Genomic DNA, 24,489 nt, shown 5'->3' with positions numbered 1-24,489 from the left:
CTGTAAACTGCAGCTTGAACTCAGCAGGGAGTATAATGTTGGTTTAGGCAATGATACTACTTCTTGTCATGTAGGTTTGATGGTTGATTAATTGCATTTTAGGAGGAAAGGAAGAAGAGAAACACTGTCTCTATTCAGGCAGCTTAAAAAAAAAAAAGGCTCATCTTTGCATCAAATTGCTTATAAAAGTTTTTTTTAAAATGATTTTATCTCAGTGTAATTGGTTGCTGATGAACCATGCTCTGTTGTAGCATAATAATTTACACTGTTTTGCCTCATCTTGCCCTCCATTTCAGTTACTACATGCTGGAAAACAGACCTCGCAACATATACGGGATGGTTTGCTACTCGTGCTTACTGGCGCCTCCTAACACCAAGGAATGTAAGTGTTCTGCAATCCCTATGCATTTCATCTGGTTTTAACCTGGAATCATCCGGAGGCTCAATATGAAATCTTTCAGCAATGATTATTATGTTCAAACAATAATTCCATCTCCAGTAAAGCAATTTCTGCTTCCAACCAGCCTTCACATAACCCCCAAATGCTCAGCAGAATCAGAGCCTTTGATTTTAGGACCTGCTATTTTTCGGTTGTGTTCCAGTTTTCATTTGTTAAGCCATTCCATACAGGACTTATTATGGTTATTTAACCAGTAGGTACAGGAAGTCACAAATCTGTACATTTTTTTTTTTTTTTTAATTCAGTTTCAGGTCAGCTATGAAAAAACCATGGGACACTTCATAGATCCTAGTAGAAGTGCATCACACCTTTCATATCATAGAATCACAGAATGGTTAGGGTTGGAAAGGACCTTAAGATCATCTAGTTCCAACCCCCCTGCCATGGGCAGAAACACCTCTCACTAAACCATGCCACCCAAGGCTCTGTCCAACCTGGCCTTGAACACTGCCAGGGATGGAGCATTCACAGCTTCCTTGGGCAACCCATTCCAGTGCCTCACTCCCCTCATAGTAAAGAACTTCTTCCTTATATCTAACCTGAAGTTCCCATGTTTGAGTTTTAACCCATTACCCCTTGTCCTATCACTACAGCCCCTAATGAAGAGTCCCTCCCCAGCATCCTTGTAGGCCCCCTTCAAATACTGGAAGGCTACTCTGAGGTCTCCATGCAGCTTCTCTTCTGCTTTGGTTTCAAAGTGATGCAAGGATTGATGCTGGCGTGTAGTAGTCAGCGCTGATAAGACAGCTAATTCTATAGATTTAATTACAAAAGAAGCTGTAGTTTGGTAATTGAAAAACATGCACGTATGTGAGTGTGACACCTCACACTAGACCAGGTTGCTGAAGGCACTGTCCAACTTGGTCTTGAATACTGACAGGGGTAGAGCATTCACAGCTTCTTTGGGCAGCCTGTTCCAGTGCCTCACCACTCTCACAGTAAATAATTTCTCCCAATCTTAAATGTGTCCCATGTTGAGGAACATCCTCATGCCACAGAGAAGAGGGACAGACACACACCAGCACTGTAATGCAGAGGCAACCCTCCAAAAAACTTCTGTCTCCTTTAGGGGTAAAGAAAGTGAGAAAAAGAAAAGACGAGGTTCTATCTGAATGACCAAACTACTTTGACACCTCCTCAGAGAATCTGGAGCACATCAGGAGAAAATCTTTAAAAGAAAAACCAAGACAAAAATGGGCAGTTCCCTAGAGAAACCTAATGCATCTTAACCCAAAATCCTGTCCGTGTTCTGCTCTTTTAAAGTCTTCATCATGAAAAAGACCTGCAATATTTTGTGCTGTTGATTTGAAAGCAGAGGTTGACACAAAAGTCCCTGGGCATTTATTAGTGTAAGTAAATAGCAATTACTTAGTTCAGATGCTGCTGAACTGTATCATTGGTGCTCTGTGAGCCACTTCAAAGGAGGAAAGGTTGTGAGCAGCTACCACCTTTTCTAAAGCGCAAGAGCTCAGGTGAGCCAGGGGATAATTACCACCTGACAACCCGGGCGGAGGCATCTCCCTGGACTGTTTGCATGCAAAGTGGCTGTCCCATGTACAGCTATGGCTCCTCGCTTGGCTGCAGAAACCCACTGGCTCCTGAGACATGCACTTCTTCCTAAGACAGTGGGAACTGGTGAGGGCAGGTGAGGGTGATTTGATGAGATAAAGTCTGTATTAGAAGGTGAGGTAAGGGCATAAAGGAGAACCCAAATGTACAATGTGGGAAGAAGGTAGAGAGATAAGTGAAAACATGAAGGTAGGAGTCTTGCTGGGACATGATGGTGTGTGGTAAGAGAATGTGGACACAGCTTCGCCTGCATGCGTGCAGAGGCTGGCTTCCCCGTTGATAGGAATACAACCATGCTTGCTGCTAACCAATAGCCAGAAATTAATCCTTCCTCAGCTCTGACGGTCTGTCTCAAACTCTGCTGAAATGGGGTTCTAGTAGTATCAAACATGTAGCTTACTGTTGTAGCTTACTGTTTTGGTGAGGAACTACCAGAAGATCTCAGAGCTATTACTCAATTCAAAAACCAAATCTTTGTCTTCTATAGGATATCTGGCAGATATGATTTATAACATGCTTAGTTCTGTAAGGAAAGTATGAATTGCACAACTGGTTATCCACATGCAATTTTTAACCTGACAAACACAAGAATAAATATGTATTATTTTGGGGGGGAATTTAGGCAGGTGCATGAACCAAGAAATTGACTGGGTATTAAAGTAGGAGAAATTAGTCTTAGAAAGAGTAAATATTACCATTTTAATCAAGTCTACGAAGCCAACCATTTGATTACAAGAGTTCAAAAAGTGGGAAAGCTTCTTAAAATCCAAATCCCCCAGATCACTAAGCTCAGGTAATTTGGTTTACAATGTCTAAACTTCCGGATACCATTTGGAATAGCAGCTCCCTAATACATAGGCAGTAATTTGTACTCCAGATGGAAAACCAGCCTTGCTGCAGGAACCTTTTGAAAAGCTCACTGTTGTTGTGGCAGGCAGCATAAAATCTGGTATTAGCAAGTGAGCTTGATCGCATGTCTGACTGTCATCAGATTTCACCATATGAAGGATAATATCAGCTCTTTGGTAGGAATGGTTTCTCTATGAAGTTTAACTTCTGTTTATTGACCTGCTGTCATGGTGAAGGACCCAGAGTAAGGACTCTAAATAGTTCCAGGAATCTTCTGTTCCTCTCTTGAGACATCAAAACAGAGCTGAGCAGCATTCATGAGCCTAAATGCCACACTAAAGGGGGGCCTCTCTCCTAAGGCTCCTTTTTTTCAAACACCCCTGCATGTGGCACACCACTGGAGAAAGGTGACCCAGTGGGTTGCAAGGAAACAAGGATGTCAAATTACTTAAGAATAGGAAGCTGTGGGTGACAAGATCTGGCTTTGCACTCCTAGACAGAAAAAATGAGGGCAGATAAACCCCATTTCAGCCCTTCATTAGGTCTGTGACAGGGTTAGAGGACAGTGGTGCTCTCCTTAGCTGGAGAAGTGACTGGTCTGCGTGTTACAAAGGGCCAGAAGGAGAGGGAAGTAGTGGGGTGTGCTGCTGCTGCACAGAAACCTGCTCAGAGAATTTGCCTGATGATACATTTTATCTGGCAGAAAAATATTTGGCTCTGATCAAAGGGTAAACAAATAGCTTTCAACTCCAAGAGCCTGCTATGCAACTTTCATCTCCTACACAGTCAATAAACCTTGAAATGGCGGAGAAAGGAAGATGAACACCCCATGTTCCACCATCTGGAAATATTAGTGTAAAAAGTGAGAAGGAAATTCCCTGACGGGCCTGTGTCACGTTTTAAAGAAACAGCACAAAATGGCATGGGAAAGAGGGGGAGGAGAGGAAGACATTTCACAGAGGCCAGCGATTTAATGGAGGCAAGCGTTATCACCTGGTCTGAAGGACGGGAGCAACAGTGTTCTGCAGTCTGAGAGGAACACCAGGCTTCAGCCGCAGTCTGTGTGCAACGGGCGCGTACGGGGAAGGGGCAGTTTATATGTGAGGTTAAGGATGTGTGTTGTGTAGCAGGAAAGCTTTTTCTCGCTGGGAAGAGGGTAAACATCACCATAAAGACTGCATTTTTTCATATGTTGTGCACTGTGAAACTCCGATGTAAGACTTCTGGCTTCTCAGCATGCAGCTCCCTCCGGTGTACTGTGTGGGAGTCTCGGGACTGGTCTGCTAAGCATAGAGGAGCACAATGCCAAGCCATCAAAGATGTGAGACCTTCAGCTGTGTATGAAGCAGATAACCAGCAATCAGTAAGCCTTGCTGACACTAAACTGGGAAAAGATACCTCTGTAATAAATAGCAGCTCTGCAAAAAGTAGGGGAGGCAAGTTTCCTATGCAAATCAAAGAATGAAGGTAACGAGCATCAAACCTTTAAGATGTGGCATCCCACAGTTAATGGTGCTGGATTTTCTGTTGACACCTTTGGAACTAGAGTCACTTAAGGCCTCTGACTATTTTATTGGGTTTGGGGTTTTATTTTGGTTTGGTTTGGTTGGTTTGTTGGTTTTGTTTCTGTTTTATTCGATGTAAAAGTACAAGCAAGACAGAAGATGTAAACCTCCATGGAGTTTCTTTGGCAGAGAGGTACAGTTACTGCTGGAAGAGATCTTGCCTTTTAGCAGCTGCAACTCTCTATCAGTTTATGTATATTAACTCTTCTCTTCAAACTTTGATATCTGCCATTCCAGTTGAAAAATTATGGAGGAAAACAAAATCAAACCCTGCTACAAAAACTTGAAGAAGTTGTATTTACACCATTATATCAAAAATACAAATCCTTTTCACTCACAGATTATTGATCTAGAGAATTTTGGCAAGTGATTGAGGATCTCCTTTCTAATCGACCATGTACATACATCAGAGTGCATGGGCACAAAATACTCTCACCTTTTTTCTGGTTGTACATATGAAAGATTGTACATATGTGTAAGATTGTAAGTCTAAAACCTACCAATGAGGGCTTAGGAAAATTAAAAAGAAAAACAAATACCGACAGGAGAAAATATATGTAGTCAAGTTATTTGTTAATTACCAGAGAGCGAATGGCATCTAGAAACAGAAAAGATCATTTTTATTATTGTATCATTAGAATTTCAGAACAATTAGAGAGATGAGGTGGAACAATTGACTAAGAGGCTGATGGCTTTGTGTGATGAGCTTAAATCAGGGGGTTCTGTCCATCACTGTGCACTGAAGGCTGAGAACTCAGCCTCCCTAATTGGAGTTCTTAACACAAACAAGCCTAGTGCCAAAACCGCTTGTATTAGTGAAAAATAATTCTTTCAGAGAATTTTATTTTAACTCTCCATTCTTTGTAATATCACTAATTTGCATTCCTTGCCAGATTTGTCCTTTTGTTGTATGATCAACATCAGGACTTTTTTCCCTTTCTGTTTCAAATTACACTTACAAATGAATAGGCTTGTTAGCTGGAGCTAACAAACTTTTCTTTTTGGAGTTGTTTGATCTCTGAACACCCCATCCCTCCTCACATGTGGAATGGAAGAAATGTTGAAGGCAGTGCTTTATTGTTCACTGGTGGTATGGTCTAATTCTCATCCCCTTAGGGTCTGTCTATATTAGGAAAGGAACCTGATCTTAGGACAAAATTGGTCAGCCACAGCCATAAACCTTCAAGGGGAGGGTTCTGAGAGGCAAATATGGGGTTTGCTGTTTTCAACTGCTGGGAAAGCTGTGCCTAGGTATGACCTGGGAGGAGATCTGCTCCTCGTGAAGTTCTCCTGGAATAAAACTCCAGTGACTTTGATGTTTTCACCTGTGCTGGAGCTGCAGCTCCCACAGTGAGCACCACCCACCCACCCATGGGAGATGCTGCAAGTTTCTGTAGCATCGCTCTGCCCAGGCTCATGAGCTGCAAAACCTGCAGAGCTGCAGCTGTCTACCACCTCCACAGGCTGGTCACCAAGCACAGGGGAAATGGGCTCCTTGCAGGTCCATTCTCCTCCTTCCAATGCTCTGAAGTCAACCGTAGTAAGGTTTAAATGGCAATTATCTCCTTGGTGTTGCACAGTGAAAGAGGTGATAACACTGCATTCCTGGACATAGGCTTAGTTCGGGAAACGTGTTCCTAAGACTTTCCAGTACTGTGCATTGATTACAGCTCCAAGTGAATCATAGAATCACAGAATGGTTTGGGTTGGAAGGGACCTTGAAGCTCATCCAGTTCCAACCCCCTGCCATGGGCAGGGACACTTTCCTCTAGACCAGGTTGCTCAAAGCCCTGTTCAGCCTGGCCTTGAACACTGCCAGGGATGGGGCAGCCACAGCTTCTCTGGGCAACCTGTGCCAGTGTCTCACCACCCTCACTGTAAAGAACTTCTTCCTAATATCTAATCTAAGTCTTCCCTCTTCCAGTTTAAAGCCATTCCCCTTGTCCTGTCACTACAGGACCTTGTAAAAAGTCCCTCTCCAAATTGCAAACAAATTGTCAGGCTAAGGCCATGTGGCCTATAATTGTCATCACATCCCTGCCCCTGCAAAATAAAAAGAGAGAGAAATTAAACAATTAAAGGCATTACAGAGAGCACAACAACATAAAATATTTCCTTTTATGTGTCTGAACAGTAGTGGTTACTTGCAGTGAGAATGCCCAGGTCAAAAATAGAAGTCCAGGGGGAACTTTGCCATTACCTTTTTTAGGAGTTTCAGTCTCAGGAATTAATTTACTTCATGCTCTTCTTGGTTTAATAGCTACCTACAACAGCTGAAGAATCTACCTGGAAACATTAGGGTAACTTGTCTCATAGTATTTTGTACACCCCCTGAAAATAAAAGACAGTAAAATATAGAGCAATCAGGCAGTCATCCATTGTCTAGGATATGCCATGTTATTAGTGATGTGCAGTATTTTTGGAGTTGGTTATTGTTTGATTACTGAAGTCATACGTAGACATCTTAGGGAGTGGCTTGACACTTTGACTGCTGCTTCAGCTTCCAGGACTTTTCAGGCTTACAGGTTTTCCATTCAAAGCATAGTTTCTTGAAGTTTAAAACCAAACCTTTCATGTGAATACCCAAATACAGAGTTACATTAATTTGAAAACTCTGACCTCTGCTTTCTACATATCTAGGTCTTATTTATGACTAGGTTTAGTTATAATCCAGATTTTTATTACTTTGTCAGCCATAAACTGTCTACCTTTATTGAATTTCAACTCAATATAATTTATTTTTCACCTCATATTCCAGGCTGCTAGTTATTTATTTGTATGTGTGCTTTATCTCACGTCTCCCCTGTAAAACAGTCTTAATGATGGTGTTCAAAGCTCGGCTGGCAGTAGCAAGTGTGCATTGCCAGTCATAACTGGCCCATGGCTGTGAGAAGCGGGATGCATTGGGAGAAAGCAAGCTGTACTCAATGGCAAGAAATAGAAACATATATACACAAAGACATTGTTAAAACACTTCTTACTTCAGGATCACTCTGATGATAGTCTGTTGTATACACACTTTGGGTATTTTTACAATATGTTATTAAGTACTAAATAAACTTAGAAAAAAAGCAGTTGCTAGCTATGAGCAGCAGTCCTTTGCATGGACCAGTAAGCTGACACCCACAGCAATATGTGTCAGGAGCACATATGGTCTCCTACTGCACCAGATTTTATTCACTCACAAACACTTGCAAGGGGGCACGTTGGTAAAACCTTCCCTCCCTGCGCCCTTCTCCTCTCACATATCTGGTAGTTTTGTTTGTCACTTCTTATTCTGTCTTGAGATACATGAACAACTATAGTAATGCTGTTACATAAAACAGAAAGGTTTTTTGAAACAAACCACCGACAATATTTTATTGCCCAGTATTTGTTCAGGATGAGGACAAAAGGCTGGCTGCAAGGCAACTGAAGTTAAATCTATCTTTTGAGTTAAAAAACCCCAAACATTCAAATGTAAATACAAATTCAATTGTCCTTTTAAATAGTAAGTGTGAGTTTTTTAAATGAAACTGTATTTAGACTCCAAGAAAGTTATAACTAAATTACAATTTTTTAATAAAAGCATTTATAATGCAAAAGCTGACCAACCTTCAGTAATAAACTTCTTTCCTAATGTCCTTATCACATTGCTACGATATTACTTACAGATGTCTAGGAATATAAAGCAGTCTTTTGCACAACTGTATTACAGCCGTCAGTCTTTTTTTTTACGCTTAAAACAGACTTGTTTCCATATGTTGTGCTGTAGCACCTTAGGATGTCTCTGCCTGAGCTGTGTCTAAGTCTTTATAGATTATGTAAGTGCCATCTATATTGGAACCAGAATTAATAATGTGATCGGGATGCAAGACTGGATGTGCACAGGAACTGCCTGACATTGCAGTCGTGGTGTAGTGCTGGGCTGGGTAAAAGCAGCAGGTCTGAGTTCTGTTTCTTTTCACTCACGCAAAACCAATATGAACTGAACTTTTGCAGAAGCTGGCATTTTTTGTTCCTCTTGTAGTGCAGGTGTACGAGTTGGCACTTTCTTCTAAGCCACATCTAAAGAAAAACCTTGGCTCATAATGAATATGCCAAATTATTAAATTTGATAATAGGTTAAAAATATGCATAACGACTAACTCCCACCTAGGCATATGAAAAAGGCCATGACGTTCTAGCACCAGCCTTGATTTTGCCACAACAGGCTCTACAGAACAAACGAGGTGGCCCCATTCCCATCCAAAGAAAATTCTGCACGTAGTCTCTGAAGCTAAAGGTGTTCATTCTTGTGCACAGCAGAGGTTCATGTGTGTGTGCACGGCGTGGGCAACATGCTGTATCCTGATGTGGGGTAGAGCTGGGTGAAGGCTGACAATGATGCTGAATGAAGAATGAATGACCTTCCTTATTACCATTCCTATGCTACCCACTGCTGTGAGACTTCCCACCTTAGAAGGCTCTACTTCCTTTCACAGGCAGGTGAATCACAGAATCACAGAATGGTTGGAGTTGGAAGGGACCTTGAAGCTCATCCAGTTCCAATCCCCCCTGCCATAGGCAGGGGCACATTCCACTAGTCCAGGTTGCTCAAAGCCCTGTTCAACCTGGCCTTAGACACTGCCAGGGATGGGGAAATGAAGATGCGAAAAACGTGAGGTTAATAGTACAAATGATTGAAAGATTGATTAGGTAGGAATACTTCAATGACTATGTATTTCAGATGAAGGAAAAGAGAGAGAAGAAAGTTTGATAAAACTTGTTTATGGAGGAGACAAGCCGAAGCTTGTCAGATAAACTCCACGCAGACAAAGCAGCACGGCTTGCCTGTGTTAGCTGAAAGGCAGCATAAGAAAAGCTATTGTGGACTTGTTGCAGCATGCAAGGACTGCACGGAATTACAATTGGCTGTAATTGGATTTGCCAGGGGGGCTGCAAGAATAGGCGTAAACCTGGTAGCTGTGGACATGAAGGAAAGTATCTGGCTACAGCATTGGCCATTTACTAGATTTCTTCTGTTGTCCAACTATAATTAGTAGATACAGGGATTGAGACCAGGATGATTAACTTCAGTTTTTGTGAAAAATTGCTGGAATTTAAAAAATTACCTGTCTTTAATCTCCACTACATGCAGATGACCTCTCCATCTGCTGATACATAGATGGTCTACTGCTGTATTGTAGTTTCTGAAGCTCATAACTAATTCTTAGAAGGAAGTCTGTAACAGAGAAGGGACCAGAGGCAAGACTTACATCATCTCCCTGTCATTTACATAATATGAAAAGCATCTGAATTAACAAATTAGTCTATTTAAAACTTTATGAAAGCACTTCGTCAGTTGGGAAAAAAAAAAAAAGATTTATAATAAATTAATCCATTTCCTTCCGACAAATGAGGTTTGAAAGAAGTTTTACCATTGTTAAAGAAAATTTCTTTTGAAGACATCTGCAACTCATACTTTGCAGCCACTTCAAGTGTACATTTCTCATTCACTACGTGCAGCCATGTTTTATGTTAGGTACTACTTTTTCTTTTTTTTTGGAAACCATTTCTCTTAATTCAAAGAACATGTCCATTGCTTTGTTCTTAACCATGGAACATTTCTCAGACCGTTCCAGGCCGCTTAATTTCCTGTCAAGTTTACCTGGTGGGTTTAATTTCTCAAAATATTTACTAGATCTAAAGAACGGCATGGTTGGTTCTCAGCTACTCTAGTTGCCAAACTAGCTTGTGGAGCTGAGTGCTGTGTGCACCTTACCAGATGACTAGGAAAGTCTTTTGCCTTTAGGTCTGCTGAATTTAATTATCACCGGACTTTTTCCATAGGCAGCTAATGAAAAGCAGGAGGGATTTCGTACCCTCCCCAAGCCAGAAGATGTTTTTCAGTGTCTGTTGATAGTAGCTGTTTGCATTACCTGCTTACCAATGATATTAAAGTTGTTTAAGAATGAAGAGAATGTTTTCTCCCAACCTTAAAGTCTTTATTCTGTTTTGGAATGCTATACCAACACCATCCTGTCCAAGAGTATTCCTATCAACAGCCTTATTCCCAATAATATGCAGTATTATGTCAGATATGTTAATTTATGACTTGGTTTACTGCTTTGAAGACTTGGTGTATGATACCATCTGAAAAATTAATGTTGACTTTCAAACTTAACTATAGAATTTAAATATGGAAAGTCATGTTGGGCAATCTCACTCCTCTCCCAGCATGAAGTTCTTAATTTTACTGTTTTTGTGGCTTTTCTTGCTCCCCAGAGTATAGACTTGTACTGACAGAGAGAAGAATCATAACAAAAGTACTGCCTGGTTAGGTTGCAGGAAAGTCTAATATTCCCTTTTGTGACAGAACAGCTCCATGGAACAGAAAGGCATTCAGCACTATTATTTGTCACCTTCCCTACATTTTCCTGTGGGGTCATGAGGTTTTGCGCACCATCAGAGCTTCACACTGATCCTGCTAGTGAAGGATGCTTGTGGGACGCACTAATTTGATGACTACTGAATGGGACTTGGGATCTGCTGTTGCAAATAATGGAGTGCAGGTTGTGAACAGTTTGAGTCATCAGCTGGATCCCAGAAAACTTTCTGCTACCCAGGACAGATTTGTAATGTGGGAATCCATGTATGACTGTTGACCCTGCCTGTGTCTGAAGATGCTTGGGTTTCTTCTAAGTTCATGACTGTTCAGGAGCTTTGATTTCTTCCACTCCCTCTAGATGCTATGCAAAATGTAGTCTGTAACACAATTTTCAATGTGCCAGAAATGCATATTGGGATTAGTGACATCTCAAAAAGGTTCATGGGTTCTTTGCTAATGCATGGGAAATGCGATCAAGCTAAGTAAAAGCTCTGTTTATGTGGGCCAAGACATTCCTTTGACTGGACAAAGTAACCATGGAAGTTTATGGTATTTCTGTTTATATTGCAGGTGCAGGGGCTACCTCTGGCATTTCAGCCATCTTTCCGAGTACCTCTGGCACAAGCACTTTCTCACCTTACCAGCATGCTCACAAAGGTAAGAATGCATTCACAGATTTAATTTAGTGGCTGTTTGTTTTGAAAATGGCATCAACGAAGTGCAACCAAACTGGAAATATGTATTGAGAATATATCTATTGAGAATTTCATTGCCACTATTTCCAGTTTTCTAAAACTGCTACTAAAAATAATTCAGAAAGAATTTTTATTTCTTGGTTAATCAACACTGCTGCTTTAATCAAGTGGACTTAAAATGGATTTGAATTGTGCTCAGTAATGCCAGCAATAAATTTAGCTCTGTAGCCTACAGAAATGGCACTATGCCTCAGCAAAGCTTAGCTTAGACTAGTAAAAAAGGTTTAATGCACAAATATGGCCAGACTCTTATTGAGCTAACCTGAACAGTTCTAAAGCATGGGGATGGAACTAGATGATTGCAAGGTCCTTTCCAACCCTAACTATTCTAGGATTCTATGACTCTATGACTCTATGATTATTAGATTTTAAAAATATGTGAACCTGAGAAGCCACAACAGTTAATGAGGCACTGACAATGCTGATGTTCCTGGTATTGCCTGGAAGCATGATCGTGAAAATCATGTTTTCAGAAAAATTGAAATTTTCATGCATTTTATCATATCTGTCATTTTCTGCATCCTTTTGTGGCTTTTTAATTCCAGTCTTTTGCATCCAAATTTTCCTTCTGAATACCTTTTCACATACCTCATTTTACCTTCTAGCCATGCTGTATTTTAAGTCTTTTAAGCTGAAGTTAGAAAAGCTTCAGCTTTTCTGCATGTGTTCTCTTTTTTACCACAAACCTTCTGAGGCAGCCATAGTCACCATCAGTCGTTTTAGGTCTCATCTCATTTGTTTATGTACTTTCTCCTTTCAGTTTCCAATGCTCTTTCCCAACCTACAGTGTAGGAAAGCTGCTACTCTTGCTTACGTATAGCTTCCTATATTATTAGCGGACAATATAATTTCATATACCTTTCTATCTGATGGATCATGCCACCAAATTTTTTTAATGAATACTGTTAACTGGTCAGTACAGCATAAATGTTTTCAATTTTGAAAATCTCTTTGCCTTTCCAATGTAACACCAAGTTCTTCAATGCTTAACAAGTAAAACATAAGTGTAGAGCAGACCACAAAACTTCAACTGTTCTCTGATCCTAACGGTTGCTCCTTTATGAAAATATTTATTTCAGGAGATCTTTCAGGACAAGGACATCTGGCTACAGCTCTTATAATTGCAATGTCTACCATCTTTATAATGGCTATTGCCATTGTCCTCATCATCATGTTTTATATTGTGAAAACAAAACCTTCTGCTCAAGGTAATTGTTCAGCACATGAAATTTTAGCTGCAAATGTTATTTTTAGATAGCTTCTGAGAATAATTAGTGTTATATTTTTATATTCTAGCCTGTTGCAAGAGCCATTCAGTAAAAAATGTTGAAGCTCAGGCTAACACACAAGAAGAGAAGAAAGAAGTGCAAGGTACAAGTTACTTTAGTTTTGCTTTTTCTGTTCAAGGGAACATTTGGCTTACATACTCTTAATGCATTTCTTTGAATTACAATTTCTCCTTTGAATTGTGTAAAATACACATGAGTTTACTAAAGAATTATGTATGATAGTTTTTGTACTTCCAGCATGTCAATTAATCCTCTGATAGCAATTAAAAACATGTCAGAGAGATTTATGTTTGCAGTAAGGTTACCAGCAGAATCAGCTCCTGAGACAAAGCACTGGTTTGGAAACTCATTGCCAATTTAAATTTCTCTAATTGTTGATCTACAGATAATGTTGTGATATTCTCTGAGAAAGAAGAGTTTGAGAAACTTACAGCAACTCCAGCTAAGGCTGTTAAAAGGTGGGTAAGATAATGTACTTCCAGTTTAACTGAAGTGGGTGAGGGACATAGTCACCATTCATCCTGGTACAGAGGAATACATGAAGAGCAAAGTAGATGGGTATGCTGGTGGCTTGCAGCAGCAGGGAAGAGACTAGACACCTTAGTGGATTTTTCCTTCTCTGGTTTCTAGAACAGGGCGACATCTGTTACCAAAGAGAAACCTGTGTCCTCCCCACTCCCTCTGTGACCAGTACATCAGCTCTTGGGCTTCCATCTTCTATGTAGAGAGGTGTCTTTGGGACCCAAGTGCTGCTGTCACATACCTGCCCTTAGTAAGGTTCCCCTTCACTTTTAGGCAAGAAGAGTAAAAATAGCTGCTCCAGGCCTTTAGGAAACTCCTTGGCATGGTGTGATAATTTTCCTCATCTAGTGTCTGCCTGGCATTCGGCCCTGGCCGGATAACATGATTAAGGTAGACTAAACATGTCCTTAGTTGGAAAATCCCTCTATAAAAGGATTCCTGCAAGCTGTGTGTGATTTGCTGGGCATTGTACATACTCTGGGCAGGTGAATGCAGTTACATTCACAGGACAAGAGGAAAGGTGTTTTAAAAAATGGAAGCCACTTTTATTCCATTACTTTAGGATAGCACAAAGGAGATTATTTGAGTATAACCCATGAAAGGTTTCACTAATATAACCATAACCTTCATTTTACAGTGAAAATGATGCATCATCTGAGAATGAACGACTTTTAAGCCGTAGTATGGATAGTGATGAAGAAGCTGCAGTTGACAAGCAAGGGACTCCAGAGAGATGCTTGTTATCTTTAGTGCATTTGGCCAGAGATAAGTCTTCTACGAGCAATAAGTCAACTGGGGTAAGTCTGTTTTGAGAATTAAATTTGAGAGAATTTCTCTGTCTTATTTTGGGGCCTTTTTAAGAAAACAATATGCAAAATATCACCCCCAAAATGTATTATCATGCAGACCAGGCTAATTTCAGGAGCTTCTCCAGAAAAATTTAGTATAGAATCTTATTTATTTAGTGACATATATGTACATATATAATGCTCAGGGTTGAAAAAAAGAAAATTTGTTACAAAAGTAGTAAATGCTTTTTTTAGTATTATATTTTATAGTCTAAAGGAAGAAAAAACAGATAACAGCAACACTTCCTGGTATAGCTAATGCTAATATAACTAACCCCGATGCAATATTTACCACAGAAAATCCAAGACAGAAGTATAGTGTAGCAGCATGGATGGATTCATACGACAGGGTAGCATCTGAGTGCCTTAACCCAGAAGCATCAGTATTTTCAAGGCATAGACTTTTCAATAATACCCAGTGTTGTGCTTAGTTTTTGTATATTATTTCGAAGAACACATGTGTTTTGAAAGTCATGCCTGTGCTCAGAAGGACACTATAAAGCCGCTGTTCATTTTGCTGTGGAAGACCTTCACTTCTTCCTGCTGTGTGTGTACTGCTCAGAGCAGTTTATCTCACTTGGAGTATTTCGAGGCAAAGTTAGGGCTACACCTCACACACACAACCTTTTAGTTTATATTAAAATGAAGCTATCCTTAAAAAGAAGCTGTCTGCTTAGATAATTTTTGTGGGTTTAGTACTTCAAAAATAATTTGTAAATGGTAATAGCTAGGACAAAATCACATCATTAATATCAACCATTAGATGTCATTTAAGAATAAAAAAGTTTGAAAATGCATATTTTCATGTTTACATCTTTTAAACTGTTGGGTTGGTTCAGCTCAAACTTTCTAAAATAGCTCATTTTTCAGCTAAGACCTGACACAGAAAGTCTCACCAAAAGAGAAATGGTTTTATAGTTCTAGACACTTATGACCATCTGAAAATAACTTACTACTCCGATGCTCACCTTTTAAAATTCAGTTTTATGATATCTTTCTAAATATCCAACTTCAAAGTACTTCTGTATACACTGGCTTGAAACTGGGTAATATGAACTGTGTAGGCACGAGATCAGAACGTTTGAGTGACTTACCTTCTGAAGACCATATATAATAGATATGTTCTCCAGAGTGATTTGGATAGACAGCTTGAAAGACACCTGAAACATGAATTATTTCTTCCAGACCTTCTGTTCTAACATAATTCTCATGGAGTGAAGCCTCCTGACAAGGCTGAAGAAAACCATTCAATGAAAGTGCACATGGCACCAAGATCCTCTGCTCCATACCTAAGATTTCCCTGTCATCAAGCCAGTTGCCAGAAGTTAGAAAAGCAGTAATTTGCTTCAGGCTGGAGGTTAAGTAACATTTCTAGTACAGGAAAGAGTACTAAGTAGCTATTGGATAAGGGTAAAGAAAGTTAAGAGGCTTGCTCTTAACCAAGTCTGCTTTCTCCTAGTTAAAACAAAAACCATTATAGAGTGAGCTACTACAGGGAAGAACATCAGGCTGTTTGCTTTCAGCATAACCTTCTCAAATCCCTCATCTTCTTGTGCTGGTGAAAAAAGCATCCTGAATAACTCTCCATGGGCATGGAATCATTTAGCCTCCCTCACTGGCCTAAAAATGAGAGGAAAATGAAAATAACAGTTTGCTTAGGAGGAGTTTTAATAAATCCCATTAAAACAAAATTTCCTGTTTACAATGTTCTAAAACAGCTAATCCAAGCCTACAATAGCAGGACAACTGATTAAGCACCTGTAAATTATACCAAGAATATGTGAACAACAATTGTCTGCATTGCATTGCCCTGCAATACAATACACTTACACAGCATCTGTGCCAGCAAGACAGGCTTTGGGTGGAGCAGCCACTTTGCGGTCTCCAGCTGCCAAGCCTATTAAACCAAGTCACTGATGTGCCTTTAGAGCCCAAATAAAATGAGGAAGAATTTCCACAAAACAAAATACCGAAAGCAGAGCTTTTTTCTTCTAGCCTGACGAAAAGTGTCAAATCTGTGGAGATAATGCTAAGGTGCTATCAGAAAGACAGCTTTTCAGAAAGCTCAGTTCTAATGAGAGCTGGCAGACAGATGACAATTCCAGTCCCTGAGTACTCATGACATTTTGACATTTGTTTTCACCCCACATAGAATCCAAAGCCAAACCTTCAGCATATTTTTGCTAAATGAAACTGTATCAAAATGCCTGTTTTCAGCTTGGAAAATGTCAGGTTTTCAGTCTAAGTGTCTTTCATGTCAAAAATGACAGGAGCTCCCTGGACCTCAGATTCTCCCTGTCCAAAGCTTCACTGATTTATTTAATTTTTTTTCCTAACTGTAAAATGTTTCAGATTTCCCCAGGCAATACATCATGGAAGAAAAAACAGTTGATTAGTAGTGCACTAAGCAGTTCTACATCAAATAGCAGAACGGAAGATCCCCTCCTCTACAGTCCTTTTGGATTACTGGAAGAAGGCAATTTTAATCTGAATTTAATTCCTTGTGGGCAGTCCTGTTCTGGTTTACCTGGAGAGCCCTACAGTAATTATCTCCATGTGTGGTACTGGTTTTGTCCTCGTTGTCAGGAGTTTGCATCAGTCTGAAAGAGAATAAAAAATACACAAATACTTGGAGCAGAAAAGTAATTGCTCTAAAAAGGGGCTAGAAGATGGAAAGAAAGATCTCTAGCAGTGGAAATGGAAATCAGAACAAGGTTTATGCTTCATGGAATCATTGTTGTGTTCTCTTCGAGTCTTCAAAAAGCACCCTTGAGAACATTATGTTATAGCCCCTAGAGCCCTGAAATGAAGAATTTCCACAGGTTTTTCGCTGCTGTCTGCTAATTGTTTACTCCCATGATTGAAAAATTAATGAAATAAATCTCTTCTTATTTAGATTCAAAGTCGAAGGAAAAAGATACTTGATGTGTACGCTAATGTATGCGACGTTGCAGAAGGTGAGTGGACAAAACTTGCACCTCTACTAACAGCACACAATTAGATTACAAGTCTTTGCTATAAAATAAGAACGGCTTCTGCCTTCCTATGGAAAGCAGAAAGTCCCAATCCAGAGAAGACACTCTGTAGGCAGATCTGTAGTCTCTTGCCAGGAAGCCCCATGGTGCCTTGACCCCAGAGCTATCCAGGCTGGGCTTAGGCTGAAGCACACCACATCTCCTTTCCAGGCGTGTGCATGAAATTCCTTCCTATGGAGAGCAGGAAGGGTAGTGTTGGGTCGTGTCAGGACACGCACACACAGACCAAGTAGCACAATAGCACTCTTGCATTCCCCATCTAGAGGAAACCTGTTTGATAACAGATGGAAGCTAGTTCCAAATACAAAACTGTAATTTGGGGAGGGTCAGGACTGAGGGTAAGAGACAAGTCTCAACCTACTCTACTTCTCTAAATGCTGTCCCACTTTTCACAACAAAAAGTGCAGTTTCCGAGTTTTAAGTGGTTTAACCCTCTTTTACCACTGGACTACCTCAACTGTTTTGGCAGAGAGACATGAATTTATTTCCCAGCAGAAGAGGAGAAATCACTGCATTTACTTCACACACACATTTTGTGTGCACATGTGCCTCTGAGTTTTCTGTTGTTTAGGGAGCCATATCTCCCATCAAATTACTGCTGTTGAGTATGAAGCAGGAAACTACATAAGCAAAAGACTGGGTTTGGAAAAATGCTGTAGCTGATTCTCTCCTCTATTTTGTGATCATGAATACATAGAAAATATGTCCAGGTAAAGAATAGCTTTTTCTCCACAGGATGAATGTTAAATCCTCTCTAGAGATTCAGTGATAGTAATGACAATCAAGCACTAGCAGGGACTTTCATGCTTGCAAGCATCTGACACCATTGCTTCACCTCACTCCTCACACTCCTACAAGGGCAACTTTCAATTAGAGAGACGTTATAGCAGCTGCTAGTGACAGACTCAGGGAAGGATCGAAGATGTCTCTTGAGCTCAAACACTATGCCAGAGGTGTATTAATGGAGTTGCTCACTAGGGATATGACTGCAATGTACTTAGTTCCTAACAGCTAGTAAATTGTTGAAGGAAGGGGAAGTGTTATGAGAATTCATACAATCCACTGAATACTTCTTTTCCAGACAACTTTTTACTCTAATTATTGTACCCTACTGTCCCTAGGAAGAATTAATTTGGTAATACACAGTAATAACTTTGGAGCTAGAAATACCTATCATGGACCTTGACTTCAAGATTTTAACTGCATTTACAGCTAACAGTATATACTGTAGTACTTAAATAGATGTCTTGGATGGTCTAGACTTGAGCATAGAGCCATCTGACAATAAACATCTCCCACTGCAGGTCTGAGCCCAACGGAGTTGCCATTTGATTGCCTGGAGAAGACCAGCCGAATGCTCAGCTCAACCTACAACACAGAAAAAGCCATAGTGAAAACATGGCGCCACCTTGCAGAGAGCTTTGGACTGAAAAGAGATGAGATCGGTGGTATGACAGATGGCATGCAGCTCTTTGATCGCATCAGCACAGCAGGTTACAGCATCCCAGAACTGCTAACCAAACTGGTGCAAATAGAGCGGTTGGATGCTGTTGAATCCTTGTGTGCAGATATTCTGGAGTGGGCACAAGCAATGCCTGCTCCTGAGCCAGCAGGGACATCCTGACATGCCGCCTGGGAGCCATGTTTCCACATCACCCTCAAGAACCATGATTCCGGTGAACACCGCATCAAAGACTTTGGACAAGAGAACATTGATGTTTATTCTACATAATCGTTCCCGATAACCAATGGGAAGTGCTTCTCTTTGACTTCTAAAAGAAGTGAAGTTACACATCTACCAAAACAAAAGCAGAAATCTCCCAAGAAGCTTGGTATGAAACGTGTCAATAAACAAAACGTTCATGTTAAACAGTTACTGATAAGTGGACACACAAACATCCATTTTGCAGTCTGTGCATAAGTGCAGATAACCCTGCTGATACCCTTCCTGCCTGGCCTTCAAGAGGGGCATTGAATTGCTCTCTGAACATATTCCGGTATCTTAGGGCTTTATTCAACAGTTTCATAGTCACAGTCAAAAGCAGTACCACAGCTAATGTAATTAATACACATAAGGCACGTACATTTCTATTGGCTCTAACACATTCAATATGTAACCAGTTTAGTTTTCTACACTTACTATGGGTTTGTTGAACCTAGAAGTATGTGCGTAGGTGCATACACACAGTCCTCAGCTTAATTTGCTATATGAAAAAAGAGTCTAACATAATTTACAGATTGAAGTGTTTCAAAATGCTGTACATAATGCACATAAATGCATACTTGGTCCATACTGACATTTCAGAAACTGGAAATTCAATTTGCTGACTTGCTGAGGACAAGCTGGTTACTGGGCAGTAAAAGTTGGCAGTCACTCCTTGTAAGCTGAGAGCAACAAGTTCTCTTCTTCCTTGCCATTACAAAAAAAGAAGCAACCGAACCAGCTTATCCACTACCATGAAAACTGTATTTTTCCAGTAAATTATATTTCAAGCAGAGGAATTCAGACAACAGTGGTGCATGTTTGACACTAGGAACAAGAAGAGTAGATTTCTCTAGGGACACCTGAAATGCAGAGGTGTTTTTCAAATGCTATGCTCTTGTAAGCATAGACCATGAGCACAGAATCCACAGGTAAAAACCAGCTCCTCAGGAAGGTAAAGCATTATTGGGAGTTTGTGTACAGAAAAAGTTGACCTATTTTTTTCGTTTTAACTAATCTCTGATTTTCACCATTGAAAGTTCTCTAAAACTTGTTCAGACCACAAATCAGTAGCTGTTACCAAACCTATTTGCTTAATTTATAGCTAAAATGAGTGATGATGCATTTCAACAAGTGCAACCACTAAATTAAGTCATGTCAGTTACAAAGCAATATTTTAAGGTTCCAAGATTCATGACTGAATGAAATGCTATAAAAAATATTAACTATTACCCTGAAGAGAACAACAAGTATTCCATCAGTTAGTAACTAGATTTTATCTATGATAGTATCATTATTTTGCAGAACATTTAGTATCACCCTTTAACATCTATATTTAATATCTTCTTAGCACTTGATTCAGATAGCAGAGGAAGTACATACTGCAACATAAAACCTATCCCTCTCATTATTCCTCTTTCACCATTTCTTTTGTATCATAACACACTCTTCATTAATTTGCATATGCCAATTTTGATGAGAATTTTGACTTTTAATGAAGCAGGAAGATGCATTTATTTAAACATTTTACTAGCTATCTGGTGTTTAATTTATGGGTGAAATTCTTGGTGTCTTGAAATCAATGACAAATTCATATAGATTTCAGCAGGCTTCTGTAAGATTCCTAGATCAGTTGACAACTCAACAATCTTCAACAATATTTTCAAGGCCCTGAATTTGCAACATAATACTATTGCTATTAGAAAAACAAAAAGGAAACAAACACCATCACCACCCAAATTGTAAAGATTCTATATTTCTTGTGCCAGTGTGTAACTACAGTGTTATTCAGTGGGCTGCCTCCTGTATTTCTTGTGTCATTTATAAATGCACTTCATTTATTTGTTTAGAAGAAGCTACAGGAATCCTCTTTTTAATGTTTATTAGGCCATGAAAAGTTAGGGTCTTGAAACTGATGATGCCAATGTGAACACACACTATTTAACATTATTTTATTCAGTATACAGTATTTTTATTTTTACACAAAAGATGTACAGGAATGAAAAAAATTCCTGTAGGTCTTGCCAAAGATCACTTTCTAATAATTTTGTTTAATGCTGTATATATAACTTATTATATTGTAAAGTATGAACATAAAATATGCTAATAAAAGAAAGAGGTCGAACATAGTTGCATTAGCCATCTCTTTAATTATATCATATATTGCCTTATAACTCTGTAATTAAGTGAGTTTGCCAAGGGCTAGTAGGCACATTCCTGTGGTATGGGAGTGTGTAGGTAACATACATGAAAGAATCTTTGCATTCCTGTAGGATACTGCTTCTCTGCATCACACTTTGGAATCTTTTCAAGCAGAAACAATTTTGCCAATGTAGTTTTGGTTAAAAATTTGACCTTGCAAGTATTATGAAAATGCCAAACTCTTCGCAACTCCATGAAGAAACTGTAAGTTATTATATAGGTACTGGGAGCTGGTACAGACTGTGAGACTGGTGAGTAATCTCACAGCAGCAATACTCTCATTAATGCGTTTTCATTTTGAATTCCAAAATTAGCAGTACTACACCACATTATCAGAGATCATAACTGGAAGCTTTCACTGCATGACAGGATAATTATGTTCATCCAATCTCAGGCTACACTGGTGAGACCGCCAGCAGAACCGCTAGCTTCTACAAAAAACAGAGTGCCAAGCTGCATTTCTCCCAGAGCCTTGTGACTAAGCTAAGACTTGCACAGTATTTCATAGAGATCAAACATTTTCCAAATGGACGAAACACTGTCCTACTTTAAAAACAGTTTGGGATTTTGTTTATTCAGCTTCATTTGTTGGTTTCAGCATGATGAATGCGTTCTCGTTCCATTAAGGGAACAAGAACGTTAACATTAAAGGAGAGAAATGCTCCAGAAACCTCAACAAAAGCTTTGAGCTTCACAGATGGTTGGGAGGAACTGATGTTCTGAGTTTCACTTTACTGTCTTCTTACTTCCTGCACTCTATGTGCAGAAGTTAACATAGCATGAGCACACTCCAGCAGACATTGCTGCATATAAACACATGGCTGCCCAAAAGGCTTGAGCATTCTCTGCTTTAATGTGCTTATAGACAGCCACCCAAAGGAGAAACTTCAGCTTCTTAGATTTAACTTGACAAAGCACAAACTCAGATCTGCATAAAATACCCATTTCCTTCAATTGTGCAAAATAAAACCACGAAACACAGAACATTAAAAAAAAACCACCTGAGAGCTTCTGTGGGGATGTCATCCTTGTTTCAACTTTTGCTTCGTTTTGAGTTTATGATTTTTAAGTTTTCCATTCATGTGCAGTGCTTCCAGCACACTGGGATGTACCTGCAGGGAGATTCATCGTGTGCTAAAGCAGACATCTAAAATAATTAAGATGGGTTGCATCCTCAAACTACAGGCTACAGTGTCTCAAGACCAGTGTGACAAGCTTTGATGTATACAGTTATTCCACAGATGTCAAAGGTTGGATGAGTTTAGTCTTACCAAGTAACCAATCAATTTCAGGTGTGTGACTGTGTTTCAGCTCAGTAACATCTCTGAAACAGCTGCAGTAGGAAGCGCAGAATAAACATGAACCTGAACCCATTACAAATAATGTTAACTGGTGTTCTGTTTTGAGGAATTATTGGATCAGATGAATGCTTATGGTGCCCTTAAGGTTAATGTCTCTGGAATTGTGTAATAATGTTCTTAGTATTTACAGCAAATTTGGCTCATATAAGGTTGAAGTTGTGACTGCTGCTGTCTTAGGGTAAGTAATCTGCAACAAGAACTTAAACAGAACTTTCTGAAGCATTTCTGAAGAATTTTCATGCAAGAACATTAAAGATGTTAACTTGTCGCAGTGACCTTACCTCAATATAAGCACATTTTTTACCACACAATCTCAAAACAAACTCACTTCAACAATCCAAACCCTGAAGAAATCACGACCACCATTGTTTCAAAGGGGCTCTTTTCCTCTCCATCTTCTTTAGAGAAAATATCAACCCTGCCTTTGCTGTGGAGAAACCACTTTGTATCTTTGATTTTAGAAAAGATATTTTTCATCTCCTGACAGCACTTCTTTAGAAAAGAATTGGTCGCTATTTTGGTCTGAGCTTTTTAAGCTAATGCTGAAAAAACAGACTTAACAGGGAGTCTGAATCAGAGAATCATAGAATAGTTTGTGTTGGAAGGGACCTTTAAAAATCACCTAGTCCAAACCCCCTGCAATGAGCCCAGACATCTTCGACATCTTCAACTAGATCAAGTTGCTCAGAACCACATCCAGCCTGGCCTTGAATGTCTCCAGGGATGGAGCATCTACCACCTCTCTGGGCCATTTGTTCCTGTGTATCACCACCCCCATTGCAAAAATTTTCTTTCTTATATCCAGTTTAAATCTCCCCTCTTTTAGTTTAAAACCATAACCCTTGTCCTATTGCAGCAGGCCCTGCTAGAAGTCTCTGCCCATCTTTCTTACAGGGCCCTCTGAAGTACTGAAAGGCCACAGTAAGAAGATTGGGAAGTCTTCTCTTTTCCAGACTGAACAACCCCAATTCTCTGGAAAATATCAGTTACAGTACAATATTATATTCCTTTTACCTGGTTCTAACTGCCACGAACTGTCTCAAGCTTTTCCTCTGGGCAGATTAAAAGCCTGTGCCTTCCTTCAGAGCAAAGAAGCGTGCCAGCAGCAAGAGCAGCTTCAAGAATGCAAGGTGGGAAAGGCAGGGAGGCAAAATGACAAAGAAGAGACTGTAGCACAGCAAGGAAAGGGAGACCACTGGTAAAGGCAGGAGCAGGTACAGGACAAAGCCTCAAATAGTTGTGATTGATACAAAGATTAATGTTTCTGGGAGTCAGAGGAGACACACAGAAATTGCTGCAAAGAGAAAGTTATTAGAGTTGGAATTAAAATTAAGACCCAACCCCTAAGGAAATGAACAGGTTAGGGAGAAAATTATCAACAAGACATTTTATTTCCTTTTTGATGTGTTTTTTTTTTTTTTTTTTCCTCTTAAAAGCTAATTATTCTTCTTTATACTCCAATAAAACCCAGCTTTCAAGTTGAAAAGACCCTTTAAGTCTTTGGAAATACTTAAAATAAAAGACTTAAGAGCTGCATACAAATCTCTGGTCAACTCATGGTTTTGCTGCAAGGACTTCTACAGCTTGTGTTGTAGACACTGTAAAAACAACATAAGCAATTTTTCCTTTTGTTTTACATCAGCAGGCCTTAATAGAGAGGGTGCTTAACCATGTTTCTCTAGATAAACCTAGTCCCTACTCCATCACTAGCCTTCTGGATGACTTTGTGGAAAGTTTCTCCCAGGCAAGACATACTTTCTGCCTTGCAAAACCTTTCTCACCTAATCCCAGCTTCCTAGCCTGACCAGTATTATCCCAGTTTTTCCTTATAGAAACTTGCTGGACTTCCAGGCTCTCCTTAGTTTGCAGACAAGAACTGCCATCTACATAGTGTTTGATAGTCTTGGTTTCATAACATTAATAAAAAGAAACAACAGAGGTAAGGTGGGCTTCTTCTAAGGATGGGTTTCTACTTTGCAGCAT

The 24,489-nt window shown here is 39.7% G+C and overlaps 2 protein-coding genes across 4 annotated transcripts in view; one reads left to right on the top strand and one right to left on the bottom strand.

Moving 5' to 3' along the window:
- Positions 1-18,865, top strand: part of EDAR (ectodysplasin A receptor) — a gene marked incomplete at both ends in the record, with an annotated part of 62,852 nt that extends 43,987 nt beyond the window's left edge. The window contains 8 exons of one of the 2 annotated variants that reach the window (XM_080612810.1): positions 297-382; positions 11,363-11,449; positions 12,627-12,755; positions 12,844-12,918; positions 13,222-13,294; positions 13,996-14,155; positions 17,103-17,163; positions 18,546-18,865. In XM_080612810.1, the coding sequence (XP_080468936.1) occupies positions 297-382; positions 11,363-11,449; positions 12,627-12,755; positions 12,844-12,918; positions 13,222-13,294; positions 13,996-14,155; positions 17,103-17,163; positions 18,546-18,865 (991 nt within the window). The remainder of the gene's footprint in view (positions 1-296; positions 383-11,362; positions 11,450-12,626; positions 12,756-12,843; positions 12,919-13,221; positions 13,295-13,995; positions 14,156-17,102; positions 17,164-18,545) is intronic. The other variant, XM_080612811.1, reaches the window with a different exon arrangement.
- The window catches only part of CCDC138 (coiled-coil domain containing 138), a 51,404-nt gene continuing 42,572 nt past the window's right edge, over positions 15,658-24,489 (bottom strand). Inside the window, exons 18-19 of one of the 2 annotated variants that reach the window (XR_013956404.1) lie at positions 16,734-16,806; positions 15,658-15,826 (exon numbers count right to left, since the gene is read on the bottom strand). Coding sequence is in view for 1 of the 2 variants with exons in the window: in XM_080612807.1 (XP_080468933.1) it covers positions 16,802-16,806 (5 nt within the window). In the remaining variant the exon portion in view is untranslated. Of the gene's footprint in view, positions 15,827-16,681; positions 16,807-24,489 lie in introns of those variants that run through there. The other variant, XM_080612807.1, reaches the window with a different exon arrangement.

This window comes from Psittacula echo, assembly GCF_963264785.1.
Source record: "Psittacula echo genome assembly, chromosome: 3".
In the NCBI taxonomy this organism is placed as follows: domain Eukaryota; kingdom Metazoa; phylum Chordata; class Aves; order Psittaciformes; family Psittacidae; genus Psittacula; species Psittacula echo.
The sequence above is the reverse complement of the archived record's forward strand: the minus strand, read 5'-3'. Positions and strand labels throughout refer to the sequence as shown.